Below are 14,708 nucleotides of genomic sequence, written 5' to 3'. Positions count from 1 at the left end.
AGGCCGGGTACAGTGGCTCATGCTTGTAATGCCAGCACTTTTGGAGGCTGAGGCGGGTGAATTGCTTGAGCCCAGGAGTTTGAGACCAGCCTGGGCAACATGGTGAAACCCAGTCCCTACAAAATAAAAAAATACAAGAAATTAGCTGGGCATGGTGGCATGCACCTGTAGTCCTAGTTGTTTGGGAGGCTGAGGTGGGAGGATAGCTTGAGCCTGGGAGGCGGAAGCTGCAGTGAGCTGTGATCGCACCACTGCATGCTTGCCTGAGCAACACAGTGAGATCCTGTCTCAAAACAAACAAACAAACAAAAAAAATGTAAACAAATTTTACAAAAGAAGATATATAGATGTCCAGTAGGCATATGAAAAGATGTTCAAAATCAGTCATCAGGGAAATGAAAATTTAAACATACTGAAATATCTCATATTTACTGGAATGGCTAAAAAAGGGCTTACAGGAATTGGCAAAGACATAGATTAACTGGAACTCTCATGCATGTTGGTTAAAGCACAAAATGATACAATTTCTTGGGAGAAATATTTGGCAGTTTTTAATATTATTTTTGATAGCCTTCTGAATTTCTTAGTGAGTTATAGGTCAATTCTGCCACCGTTTCTTTCTTTTCTTTCTTTCCTTTCTTTCCTTCCTTCCCTTCCTTGCCTTCCTTGCTTGCCTTGCCTGCCTTGCCTGCCTTGCCTTCCTTTCTTCCTTTCTTTTCTTGCTTTTCTTTTTTTTCTTTTGAAGGAGTCTCGTTTTGTCGCCCAGGCTGGAGTGCAGTGGCATGATCTCGGCTCACTGCAACCTCCACCTCCCAGGTTCAAGCAATTCTCCCTGCCTCAGCTTCCCCAATAGCTGGGATTACAGGCGCGTTCCACCATACTTGGCTAATTTTTGTAATTTTGGCAGAGGCAGGGTTTCACTATGTTGGCCAGGCTAGTCTTGAATGCCTGACCTCAAGTGACCTGCCCGCCTTGGCCTCGCAGAGTACTGGGATTACAGGCATGAGCCACCGCACCTGGCCTGACACTGTTTATTTCTTTTCCCTCCAGCTTTATACCTATTTAGAGAGATTAGATTTTCTTGAGTACTAGGAATCACTATTTTTGAGCAGAATTATTCAAAGCTGTTGTTTTTTCTTTAACTTGAGGCAGTGTAGGAGAAAGCAGTACTGTGGAGGTAAAAATACAAACAAGAACATTTTAAACAAGATAGTTACTTTCCATGTATTGGATACATAACACAATTAATTCTAATAACCATCCTGAAGATGGTCAGGAGGCAGTAGTTAAGAATTGAAATGTTTGGAGCTTGCCCGTGTTGATGGGATTAAGGCAGGGATGATTTATGTGTAAATTTATGTATTAGTAACAGCAGTAACAGCTGTAGTTACACTAGGGTTCTAAGAGCAAATGTTGATTAAACATGAATGCAGCAGGAGTGATAAGGTTTGGCTCTGTGTCCCCACCCAAATCTCATGTGGAGCTGTGATCCTCAGTGTTGGAGGAGGGGCTTGGTAGGAGGTAATTTGATCATGGGGGTGGTTTGTAATGGTTTCAGTACTATCACCCTAGAGCTGTCTCGAGAAAGAGTTCTCCTGAGATCTGCTTGTTTGTAAGTGTGTAGCACCTCCCCCTTTTGCTCTCTCTCTTCCTCCTATTCCTGCCGCAGAGACATGCTTGCTTTCCCTTGGCCTTCTGCTGTGATTGTAAGTTTCCTGAGGCCTCTGATTAAACCTTTCTTCTTCTAAATTACCCAGTCTCAGGTAGTTCTAGCAGTGTGAGAATGGACTAATACAAGGGGAGATATATATGGTTACCAAATAGCGAATTAGCCTTGGAAAAAAGTAGCAAATAAATAATTATTTTGCTTTTTCAGATGCTAATTTTTCTTTTTCGTTTGTTTTAGGATTGGTGGGAGCTGTCCAATGTCCTTAGACTGTTTTCCAAATGAGATACCAAAAGCTAGTTCTCCATTGGGTTTCTCAGGCTGCTAGAAGCATTCATTATTATGGTTGTCATTACTTCGAGTTCTGTTGCCGCTATGCCCACAGTAGTATTTGTTACATAACAGGTGCTTGATAAATATTTGCTAAATGAATTTTTGGAAAATACAATCTGCCACACCTTTCTTCTGCAGTGTACAATCTTCTGTTGAGATCATCCAATAGATTTTTTTTCTTAGATATAGTACTTTTGAGGCCTCAAATTGCTGTCTTTTTTATTTTCTATGTCCGCCGAGACTTTCCATCTTTCACTCATTGTAATCATTTTTTTTTACATCTTTGAACAACATTTATAGTAACTGTTTTAAAGTCACTGTCTGTTAATTCAAACATCTGGTTCATCTTGGAGTCTGATTCTATTGCCTGCTCTTTTTTCTTTGTAATATGTCATGTTTTTCTGCTTTGCCTGTCTAGTAAATTTTAATCGTATGTTGAAATGTAGGGAGTTTGGATTATTACTTCCTTTAAGGGTGCTGAGTTTCATTTTGTCAGGCATTTAAATTGACAGTTGATTTAGTATTGTCAGGTTTGGTTCTCTTTGTTAAGGCAGGCGTTTTTCAGATTTGTCTTTTGTCCTAGGGCATGGTTTTTACTTCAAGGTTGCCCTTTCTAGTGTCTCAGCTAAGTATCTGGGGTGTTCCATGAGGTCTCTTCCACTCTGCCTAGGCCAGAACTCCAACTTCTCCCAGTATTATATTTCGTTACCTCTGGTGTCATCTCCATTATGCTTTCAGATCCTGCGCATAGACAGCCCAGCCCCCAGCCAAGGACCTGAGATGAAATCCATATAAAATTCTTAGTCCCTCGCTCCACAAACTCCAACAGCCTTAGCAGTCTAATCTCTTCCTGTTTACCTCAGTGAAATCTGTGTTCCACTTGAGTTCCATTTCCCTCTGTATCAGAGAAGAGCCACTATGCTGAAAGCAAGGGGCACTATGTTTCTTTGTTTTTAAGGATGGTAGCCTATCTGCAACAACTGTAGTGTGATATAAAAATATATAATTTATGTTGGTGATAGTTACAAATACTACTTGCACTACTGTGTAACATAATTTTTCAGATTCAAGTTCATATACTCTTTTTTTCCACCTCACCACACACATATTTTCAGACTTCCTCCTCATCCTTCTTCTTGCCAGTAGTTGTATTGTAACTCCTGCCAGTAGTTACATTATAATTTTGGTTATATCAATATTGAGTTTTTATGGGATTATAACTAGATAAATGCCATTCCTAGTTAAGCGATAGAGTATATTGTGACCTTTTTCCTGCATGTTTTGTTTTTTCTGGACTTTACAGTTGTGTCTCTTTTTTTTTTTAAATTAGTTTTCAATGTTCTTAGCTTTAATTCATAAACTTACCCCTAATTGTATAAATCTCTCAACATGTTTAAGCACATTTGGCATTATATCAATTTTGTCTTTTCCAGGTGCCTTCTAATCTGTCCCAGTCTGGACTAATTGTTCTTCCTGGCTTGCTGTATGGCTGTCTACTCAAGATGTCCCTTCACCATCATTCTAGGGATTCTCTTTTCCTCTCTTGTGGGTTAAATTCTTCAGTTCTTGGAGACTGTCATCTTCTTTCATGGTTTCCCACTCTTGTTTTGGCAGAGCACATGTTTAGTAACTTCCTGACAAATTGTATGGTTTGAGATTTTGCTGATTTTAAAATGCCTTTATTATATAGTCACACTTGATTTATAGTCTGTCTTGGTATAGAATTCTAGGCTGAGAAGAGTTTTCCCTCAAAATCAGAAGGTTTTGCCCAATTGTTTTTTAGCTGCTAGTATTGCTGTTAAAAAGGATAATGTCATTTTGATTCTAGATTCTTTTATGAAACCTGTTTCTTCTCTGGAAGCTTTTAGGATCTTCTGTTTCTTTGATATTCAGAAGTTTCATAAGATATGTATGCTTCTATTTCGGTCTTATTTTCATCTGTTTTGCCAGGTACTCATGCACCCTTCCAGTTTGAAAACTCACATCCTTCACTTTTGAGTATTTTTCTTGAGTTATGTCTTCGGTTTCTTCTCAGTGTTCTCTGTTTCTGGAACTCCTAATATATATTGAACATCCTGAACTCTTAGTTTTTGTTTAGTCTTCTGATTTTCATTTGTCTTTTTATTCTATATATTCTGTTAATTCCTCGGCTTCCTGGTATTCTAGCCCTTCTTTTGCCTATCTTATGGGGTTGAGGATTAAACAGTTTATATACCTGAGGTGCTTAGGATATGTCTGTCGTATAGTAAGTACTTGTGTTAGCTGTAATTGTTGTTTACTTTCATAACTGTCTTGAGGGAAAGGTCTTTGGTCTTGATTCTTTGACTTCTTGGCTGTACATGACCTTGGACGAGTTCTGTAGTCTCTTTGAGACCTACCTCCCTCTTCTGTATAATGTTAATAAGCTCTATCTCTCAGACGTTTGTGAGGGTCAAGTGGAATATATATGTGAAAATGCTTAATACCTTTGTACAGAATTAATAGTTAATACATGGATCTTTCAAATACCAAAAGTTTTTAGTTTGATGGGAAAATGATGTCTGAATTTTCAGGGCTATTTTTAAGTGTACTTGATTATGACTGTCTTGTAAATCTGTATGAGCTAGGTATACTTGCACTAAATGCTAATGCTTTTTAAAGAATTTATGTCTTAATAATTCAGTCTCATTATGTTAGGTTGAAGATAGAAGATTATGAGAATATTCTCTGAAAAGCTCTGGTTTTACTTCAGATTGTATAAATCTGTGTAATGTAATAATTATTTAAGAATGACATGATTACTACTCTAAACCCATAGAAGGGATATTTGTTGGATTATTTATTTTCAGTTAAATGGTATTTGAGATTAGGAAAAAGAAAATCTGTCTTTTGGTTTTTCTTGATAGTATTAATGTAATTTCAAATGTTAGCTCATTTTTGTTAATGGTGGCTTTTCGTTTGTTTTGTTTTAAGGTTTTTGGATTCAAAGCATAAAAACCATTACAAGATATACAATCTGTAAGTATGTTTTCTTATTTGTATGCTTGCAAATATCTTCTAAAACAACTATTAAGTGAAAGTTATCTGCTTGTTAGAGTGAGGTAGAGTTAAAGATACATTTTAACAGAATTGTATTCCTAAACCAATTAATTCAAGAAGTCTGAGAGCATTGTTAGATCATTTAGAAAGTGTAGTGATGAGGTAAAACAATGTTGGCACAGATTCATGTTACTTGATCTGCTTTAAATGACTTGGCATCTAGCCCATATTTGAGCCCATAACCGTGTGGTAATTTGAAGTGTAATTCACAGCAGAGCTTCTGTTAAAGCACTAATAGCATCTTCCATGGAGGTATACTTTAGAGTGAATATAATTTTGTTTATCCTGTGTCTCTAGAGCTATTGACTGAAAAAGCTTTAGGGCATTCTCTAACTGTACATAACATAAGTTATTTAAAATTGCTGAATTAGGTGGCTTGTCTTGTCTAGGACAGAGTTTTAAGGACTGTCCACCTGATTGATAGAGCTAGTTGACCTTATCTTTAACTTTTTGTTTTTCTTTTGACTTTGGGAGTAGAGATGTGAAAAGGTAAAAAGGAAAGAAGGAAGAAAAAACTTAACTCTTTTTGCCCATGAAGACTGTTTTTCCTTCTCAAAATATTGACTATTTTCTGATTTTTAAAAATCAGCACATAAAATGTCTTACTTTTCTACTTGACTTTTATCTTTCCCATGTGATATCTATAAATTATAGATAGGAAAAATTTATCTGTAATTTAGTGATCTTTCTAGTGTGATAAAACGTCAGAAGTACTGAGAGTGAAGTGGACATTGATATTGTTATTCTCAGTAAATTTTCACTGATTTTTCTCAGATTCACGAAGGAACAAACATTTGTTAAGTCCTTATCACTTATTAGATATCACAAAACATGTTGGGGGGTGTGTACAGAGGTGAATAAGATGTAGCTCCCATTCTCAAGTAGCTTACATTCTAATGTAAAAGGTAGACAAAGCATTACAGAAGAAGTAACTCTTGTATAGAAGGTTGCAATGAAGAGAACATTGGAAATACTAATAAAGAAGGTTTCCTAAAGGAAGGCAAGTTTGAGCTGGGGTGAAAAGGACCAGTAAGGATTGACTTTCAAACCAAGGAGAGGAGGGCAAGTGATATTATAGGCCAAAGGAATGGCATTGTAAGAAGCTTGTTGGTATTAAAGTGTTTAGAGTATGGCAGCGAATTCATTATCATCGGATTGTGGTGTCTGTATGTTGGGGTTGGAAGAGAATTGTGGTGGCAATAGGCAACAAGATAATAGAAAGTAAAAGGTGTTATGGAAACTTAATGGGCCCAGCTTATAAATGATCTATGCATTTAGGGGTCTTTCTCTTTTCCTGATAAACCTCTCCTACAAAGAGCCTTGTTGCAGATACCATAGTGTTTCTTTGGAGGAAAATAAAAACTACAAAGCTTTGTATTTTTTGCACAACTGGATTCAGAATCTAATAAAAAAGGACAAGAACTTTCAAAAGCTGGAAGCCATTAAACTGAGTCACTTCAGGGTTAGACTATCAGAATTGGGGATTTAGAGAGTCTCAGACTGGAATTCGAAGGACACCAAAGACAAATTCTGCCTTTTTCAAAGTTTTATTCTAATTTAACATATTCAAAGAAAGAGAAGGAAATTCTTTTCATTCCTGTGTATAGTGACTTCCTGCCTCAAGAACTTAGGACTTCAGCTGTACTATCAGTATTGTAGGTCACTTAACATTATTGTGGTTAAAGTTGGCATTGGAGAGAGCCTAGGAACCTGACTGCCTGTTTGTTTTTATATTTCCAAACATTGGATTCCCAAGTTAATGAAGTCTCTTTATTAGTTGAGGGTAGCTCTTAATGCATATATTTTAACGCCCCTTCCCCACATGGAATCATAGGCTTTCAGAACTGGAGAGTACCTGAAAGAGATCATTTAGTCCAACCTTCTCATTTTACAGATGGGGAATCTGAGGCCTAGAGAAGTTAAGTGAGTTGAACAAGGTCACACAGGTACATATGGTAGCAGACCATCCACTGTTTATGCCAATATTCCCTTTATGTTTTGCTTTTTTGCTTGTTCGTTTTAACCTCTCCAAATTTTACTGACTTTAGAAGTTTCTAGAACTACTAAGTTATAGCATGTTCTGAGTTCTAATGTCACTTTCCAATCTTCTTTACCTTTTTTCTACCTCCATTTATATTTCTGGTTCTGGGTAAGTGAGTCTGGCAAGCAGCAGGTGTTCTATTTTATTTCTTTTATTTTTAGGATAGTATTACATGTGATATATATGTCTTTGCAAACATACATAATTTGAAGATCTTAAAATATTTGCACTAGGCATACCCACATTTAATAGTATGTTAAACCTTTTATAGCAATTATGATATACATGGATGAAGAAGAGTTCTTAATATGGACTTTCTGATTAATTGTGTCTGTTTATATCTCTTCTTCAGGCATTCATAACATTAAGCAAATTCAGATGTACTGTTACTTAATTGAATTAACCAGTTTTTGTACAAGTGTATTTTATTTTTGTTACTTGCTGTATAATCTGGTAGGAATGGGGAAGGGGAGATAGTGAATAAAGAGATGTATACTTCTTGCCTTTGAGGAATTTAAGTGTTCACTGTATACTAATTTTTTAAAGGTATTTACTGTATTTCAGTGCATATTTTATTTGACATACTTTATCATTTTGTGGTAAACCTTTAGCTTTACTAATTTTCATCTATTAAGTTTTCTTTTGTAAGATGGTGATAGCTTCATCGAAGAGAATAAAGAAGAGACCTGCCTACCTAGCTGATTCTATGGCAAGTCTCACTTCTCTGGAAGCTTTTCCTGTTAATCTTATTCCTTTCTTCAGTTTCTGCCTCTTGTTTCATAAAAACTCATTCTTTAAATGCTTACTCATTTCTCTTGTCTCATATAAACGAATATGAGGTACTGGTATCTTTTGAGTTTTAGTTATAAGGAAGTATAAATGGTTAAATTTAAATGGTTAAACGCCATTTGCCATTTGTGTATCTTTAATTTTAGTTTGTTGAGAGACTTATCACTCACTACCAAACCACAAAGAATTTAAAAGAAACTGGGTAGTTGGTAGGTGGAAGGAGGGCATTTATCAGAGATTTTAAGAAGAAAGTCTTCATCCTTATCCTACCAACCCCCATTCCCTGAGCATATTTATTATTACCAGTCCCAGCATATTTGCTCCCATGTTTCCTATGCTTACCTGTGAAGATTTTCGTAACTTTTTCCTTGCTTTTTACTGTCACTGTTGGTTCTGTGATTTATGACAGATACTGCTCTTGTAGGAATGCTGGCTTTGACTGAAATTTGTTACTGCTTCTGTATTTAAAACTTTGTTTTTTTATTATAAGTAGAATTATGGAACAGTAGTAGAAAAAGTTTGACTTTTGTAATCAGAGATACTGAGATTGAGTTCTGGCTCTTTCGTTTGTATACTGTTATTTGGGGCAAGTTTTTTTAATGCTCTTAAATCTTAGCTTTCTCATATATAAAATGGAGATAATCTTAACAGTTATCACGTGGTTGTGAGGATGAAACAAAAAAAAAAGTGGAAACTCTTTGTAAGGTGTGTTCATCTAGTTGACACTTAGTAGCCATTACTTCCACTTTCCGTCCATATAGTCCTCTTAACAGTAATATTTGAGAGCCATTTTTATTAAGGCAGTCTTAAGGAGTGTTTGTCAAACCACGTGTTCTGGGATCCTGAGAAAGTAGGGGAAGTTTAGAGAACTGAAGCTGCACAAAACTAACGTTTATTTTCTGTTGTGTTGTCATGAGACCAGCTTCTTAGATTCTGTTTCCTAGTCCTACATCTCTGATTCCTTATAAAATACTCCATTATGAATTATTCACTATTGATAATTTCTCCTCTTTTATCTGTACCAAAGAAAGTGTAAAATGTGACTGTCTTCTTTGTTAGTCCTCTTCTTCCTGTTTTTCATGTCAATGGGTATGAAATTATTAGCAAGGATACGTATATGTGCATATGTCATTACTAAATGCATTTTCTTTCTAGAAAAACTCAATATACTAAATGGGAAAAGCTTGTTTTGTTTTGAGTGGTAATATAAAAGTTGTTTTATTTTAGGTCTGACCAGTTAGAAACCAATGGATTGCAGTTTATTTATAATTAGTTAAACCTTCATGTGAATTTGGTTTTGAATTACCTTTAAAGTAGAGAAACTATATAGATGTTTTTCAGGGTTTCTAAATGTACAATACAGGTTCACAATCACTTACTTGAAACTTTTGGGGCCAGGTATGTTTCCATTTTCAGAAATTTTAGTTTTCAGAAGGTAACACAGATAAATGTACTTTTACATAAACACCCCAGTGGGGTGTGGGTCAGTACCTGAAATGAAATATTTTACTCTTCACTCTAAGTGTATTAAATATTATGTACAATCTTATTATTTCAGATCAAGATTTGCTGTAGTTGAGTTTGCCATAAAACTTAAGAGAAAATTTTAGATGTTTTGAACTTTAGGGATATTGAAATTGCAGGTTAAGGAGCTCTGGACCCTTATTTGTTTTAAAATGCTAAGATTTTATTTTAAATAATATTTTAAAAATTTGTTTGGCATAGTAGTTGGAGTTACCAGGGTACTGCTAACCATACTGTTATGTAAGATCTCTTTCTGAGCCTTTTATTGTTTGTAAACATGGCCTGTTAATTATTAGAAAGCCAGTACATACTAACAAACATATCACTGCTATTAAGACAAATATTAGCATACTCTAGTAATGACAAGTCAGCATTTTACTATTCTGTATTGATTTTACTTATTCTTTCATTACTCTCATACTGTAATTAAGACTTGCAACCTGAGAGACTGTTGAAAAAGGTGATCATTGGCTTTTCAACAGGGAGTAAGGTCTGGTTTAAAAAAAAATTAGTAAGCATTTGTCCAAGTAGATTAACGTCATTCGGTTTTTCTTTACTGTCCTTATGCTTTTATTATTTTTAACATATATCTTTTTGAAGAATAGTTTGAGAATTATGTATGCTTAACTATGAGATACAGATACTATTGAAACTAGTCAGTTGTTTATAGGTACTTGTAAAATTAAAAAAAAATTCCAATAGCATGCAGATTTTTCATAGAGGAAATTTGAAAGCATGGAAGCACCTGAATTTACAGTACTCTATATTAGTGGCATCACAGGTTTTTAAGCAAATGTATTAGCTCTAATTGCATACACTTAATGTTTTAAGCTTTGGTTTTATTATTATAATATGGGGGTGATAACAGTATCTACTTAATAGAATTCTTGTTATTACATGAAATAATTAATGTTAAACACAGCATAATATGTGTCACATTATAAAGATTCAGGCAATGTTTGTTAGTATTAGTACTTTTTTTCTTCTTAAGTGAAAAATATAACTTTATATCACTTTTAAACTTTTCTTTTAGTTGTGCTGAAAGACATTATGACACCGCCAAATTTAATTGCAGAGGTAGGTATGAATGTACTGTACTATGTTGTGTAACTTAAACCCAATAGACTGTATCTTACTGTCATAACAATAATGAGTCATCTAGATTATTGAGTGAGATACATATTTATCTTAAGAATTATCTTTAAAAATTTCAAAAACTTTAATTTTACTGTTGTGTTTTAGGAAAAAAGTATTGCATAAAGCTATTAATATTGTCAGGAAGACTAAAGTGCATAGTAGACTAAGAATTAGGAAAATTCCTAGACTAAAAATAGTATAAGGAGAGGGTTTACCTACTGTTTGAGGCAGTTGGTCTAATAGTAAGCAATTATAGGGAGAAAGCAGAACTACTTAACTCTTCTGTGTTGAGGAATGACATAAAAGGTAGGAAAAGATATAACAAATGTTGATAAGAGGAGCCTGATGGATGAGAGGAGGGAACTGCTTTAAATGAGTTCTACTTCAGACATAAGTTAATTCTCAGAGCCCACAAAAACTTTCACTTTTATTTGTGAAATACAACTCAGTTCTCATGGCTCAACACTTTAAACCATGAGAGAACTGAAGAGTTGAGAAGCTTGGCAGATGGCTGCTGTGATAGTCAAAAAGAAAGTGGGTGCCATGAGCTACTATTGATGTATTTGCCATTGATCCCTCCTGAAAATCTAGAATGGACTTTCAGACAAATGGTTTGGAAATTCTAAATCACTAATGATTGAGATTTAGTATAGATTCACTAAGAACGGTTTTTTTTTGTTTTTGTTTTTAGTGGATTTAGGCTGTTGCTTACTAGGCAAAGCAGGCTTTAGTTGAGGTTTATCTTGCTTTAAACAGACATTTAACAGATTTTCCTGGAGGTTTCTGTGTACCACTGGGAAAATGAAGTTAGACAGATGACTAAGTGAAAGCTGTCCTGCTGACTCCCTATAATGATAGTCGTTGTCTACCAGAAGAGCTCTCCTGTCACACCAAAGGATAATTGATTGTATCCTGTACCATATTATGAGTCACTTGATTGGAGATATAAGACATACTTCTCACATATTTACATGACACAGGATAGTACGTTGAATATCAGCCAGGGTTTTTAAGGATCTTAATAGAGTGGAACTAAGGTAGAAACTATTAAGAACAATTAATAGTGATATATCTATAGTCCTGTTTCTGAACAAGTTTTTTTAAAAACCTCAACTCTGACTATAGTGAACAGAGAAGTCTTGGACTCTTACAATTCATTTGAGAAGACCTGAAACTTTGATAACAATTATATACATTTTGTAAGTAATTTCTTTGGTGTATGCCTTCACATATCTCTGGTATGTGACCTATGCTACAGTCCATTGAGCGTAGATTCCCAGAATGTATTCTCCTGCAGAAAATGGAGGAAAATAATACTTGGCTTCCTTAATGATTATATTTAAGACTTATCAAGAGACTATTTTCTATTTAACAATTAGAAAGTTAAGCAATACATTATTTTTCTCTGGAATCCAGTGTTTCTTTTAAATACTTGTTAAGTTTGTATGCAACATTTCTAAAGTTACCTACTTGTTAATTAAAAATTCAGGAGTTTTTTTTTCTTATTCTGAGGTTATCTTTTTACCACAGTTGCACAATATCCTTTTGAAGACCATAACCCACCACAGCTAGAACTTATCAAACCCTTTTGTGAAGATCTTGACCAATGGCTAAGTGAAGATGACAATCATGTTGCAGCAATTCACTGTAAAGCTGGAAAGGGACGAACTGGTGTAATGATTTGTGCATATTTATTACATCGGGGCAAATTTTTAAAGGCACAAGAGGCCCTAGATTTCTATGGGGAAGTAAGGACCAGAGACAAAAAGGTAAGTTATTTTTTCATGTTTTTCCTTTCCTCTTCCTAGATCTGAGAATTTATTGGAAAACAGATTTTGGATTTCTTTTTTTTTTCCTTCAGTTTTATTGAGGTGTAATTGACAAGTAAAAAGTATATATAAATGCAATGTATAATATGATGTTTTGATGTATGTATATACACATTGTGAAATGATTACTACAGTCAAACTACTTAACATATTCATCACCTCACATAATTATTCTTCTCCCCCCAGGGTGAAAGCATTTAAGATCTACAAGCTACAATTTTCAATTATACAATGTTATTATTAACTGTAGTCACTATGCTGTCCAGTAGAGCTTCAGATCTTGTTCATCTTGTGTTCCTCCCTCCCCACCCTCAGTCCCTGGAAAACAGGTTTTAAAGATAGTTGCTAATCCTTATTTCTTCTAAATTTTTAAATCAGTTGCTGCCTCAATTTCTATATGAGAAATGACTGATTCATTTCATTTTTCTGTTCACACTACCATTTTCATATCATACTAGCACATGTTACCCATTAACTATATTGCAGATTTGGTCTCACAAAATTCTTCTAAAATAACATTTTTAAAAAGCATATTAATCAAAAATAAGCTTTATATTTCTGAAGCTTGTCTGAGCATAGAATGCCTTTGGATAAAATACCATTACCTAGTAAAGTGTGAACTTTTATAATACATAAAAATTATTCTTTTATAAGAATATTCATAAATGTAGTTAGATTAATAGAGGATTCTCGATTCTTTGATCAGAAAACTAAGCACTATATTGAAAAATCAGTGACAAATTTAATTCTTACATCTGAAAGAAAAAAGAAAACTCTTAGGAGAACTTTCACAGTGATTTAATTTTGCTGTTGATGTATTTCTTTGGGTGGTAAGTATGGCAAAACATGTTAAAATTTAACACAAAGAGATTTTGTACATTTTTCCATCTCTAAGAAGGACAAAGCCTAAGCCCCTCCAGATAGATTGAAAAACTCATTTAGAGAGTTCTCCTTCATGTTAAGCTAATTGCTTAATTCAGCTGTAAAACAGAAATAGAATGATTGTATTAATCATTTAAAGCTGTGTAGTTGCATTGATTCCTTGTTCCTTTACCCGTCTCTTATGTCTCGTTTCTTATCCTTTGTGACTTTTTTTGCATTATATATAAGGATGCCGAAATACTGTTTATTGTTGATAGTTTACAAAATTGAATCTTACATTAGTGCATAATTTTGGTGAATGTTGAAGATTATGGTAGATTGCCTTACATTTCTGCATATTGTTTGCACCCTGAAACGATAGCACTGGCATGAATTATAGAGCTGAGGATCTAAAGATTTTTACTTTGATTTACCCCATTATCATCTGCAGGGAAACAATTGCTTTTACTGATTAAAAATACAGGCTGGGCGCAGCAGCTCACACCTGTAATCCCAGCACTTTGGGAGGCCGAGGCGGGCAGATCACAAGGTCAAGAGATCGAGACCATCCTGGCCAACCAACATGGTGAAACCTCATCTCTACTAAAAATACAAAAATTAGCTAGGTGTGGTGGCGCGCGCCTGTAATCCCAGCTACTCAGGATGCTGAGGCAGGAGAATCACTTGAACCTGGGAGGTGGAGGTTGCAGTGAGCCGAGACTGTGCCACTGCACTCAGCCTGGTGATAGAGGGAGACTCCATCTCAAAAAAAAAAAAAAAAAAAATTAAAATGCAGTAGAAAAAGCGATGGTAGAAATTTAAAACAGAGTTGATGAGCAGCAGATATTTTGGTAGTGCAAAAAAAGTCAGGTAAAAAAATTTTTGTAATAAAATAGAAAAGTTTTGTAATGTGGAGGTGCAGAACACTAGATTTAAGCCAGGGGGTCTTAAATTGTGTTACATTCCTTTTAAAGTCTGATGGAAGGTATAAATGTTCTCCCACCAAAAAATGTGCGTAGTGTACATGAAATTTTGCACATAGTTTTTATTACATTGTAATATATTCTTTTAGACAGAATGTAAACCTTCATGAAAACTGTGTCACTTTTTGTATGCAAAAACCAGTGGCTACTATCTGAAAGCAATGAATAAATCTCAGTGGTACAAAAATTAACCAAAATTAAGCTTTAGTTCTGTTCAATACTGAATTTTAATGAAAAGACTGCTATTTAACTTTTAAAATAACAAGTTGAAACTATGCTCTTTGACTTTGACTTTGCAACTTTTATATAATCTTTGATATCCAGTCAGTGTTGACTTTGGTAAAAAGTGCTGAAAATGCTATTTTACAAAAGAAAGAAGAGTAAATGGAATCTGTAGATTCTATTGCCTGATGAAAGTAGATGTGTCAAGAAATAAGAATTCTCCAAGACTCTTCAGATAAATTCAT

General features: G+C 34.7%; 1 protein-coding gene across 2 annotated transcripts in view; it reads left to right on the top strand.

The window, feature by feature from the left end:
* The window catches only part of PTEN (phosphatase and tensin homolog), a 105,062-nt gene that overhangs the window by 56,709 nt on the left and 33,645 nt on the right, over window positions 1–14,708 (top strand). Inside the window, exons 3-5 of one of the 2 annotated variants that reach the window (XM_032137403.2) lie at window positions 4,952–4,996; window positions 10,465–10,508; window positions 12,099–12,337. In XM_032137403.2, coding sequence (XP_031993294.1) covers window positions 4,952–4,996; window positions 10,465–10,508; window positions 12,099–12,337 — 328 coding nt within the window. Of the gene's footprint in view, window positions 1–4,951; window positions 4,997–10,464; window positions 10,509–12,080; window positions 12,338–14,708 lie in introns of both variants that reach the window. The other variant, XM_058436239.1, reaches the window with a different exon arrangement.

This window comes from Hylobates moloch, unplaced genomic scaffold (assembly GCF_009828535.3).
Source record: "Hylobates moloch isolate HMO894 unplaced genomic scaffold, HMol_V3 SCAFFOLD_3, whole genome shotgun sequence".
In the NCBI taxonomy this organism is placed as follows: Eukaryota; Metazoa; Chordata; class Mammalia; order Primates; family Hylobatidae; genus Hylobates; species Hylobates moloch.
The sequence above is the reverse complement of the archived record's forward strand: the minus strand, read 5'-3'. Positions and strand labels throughout refer to the sequence as shown.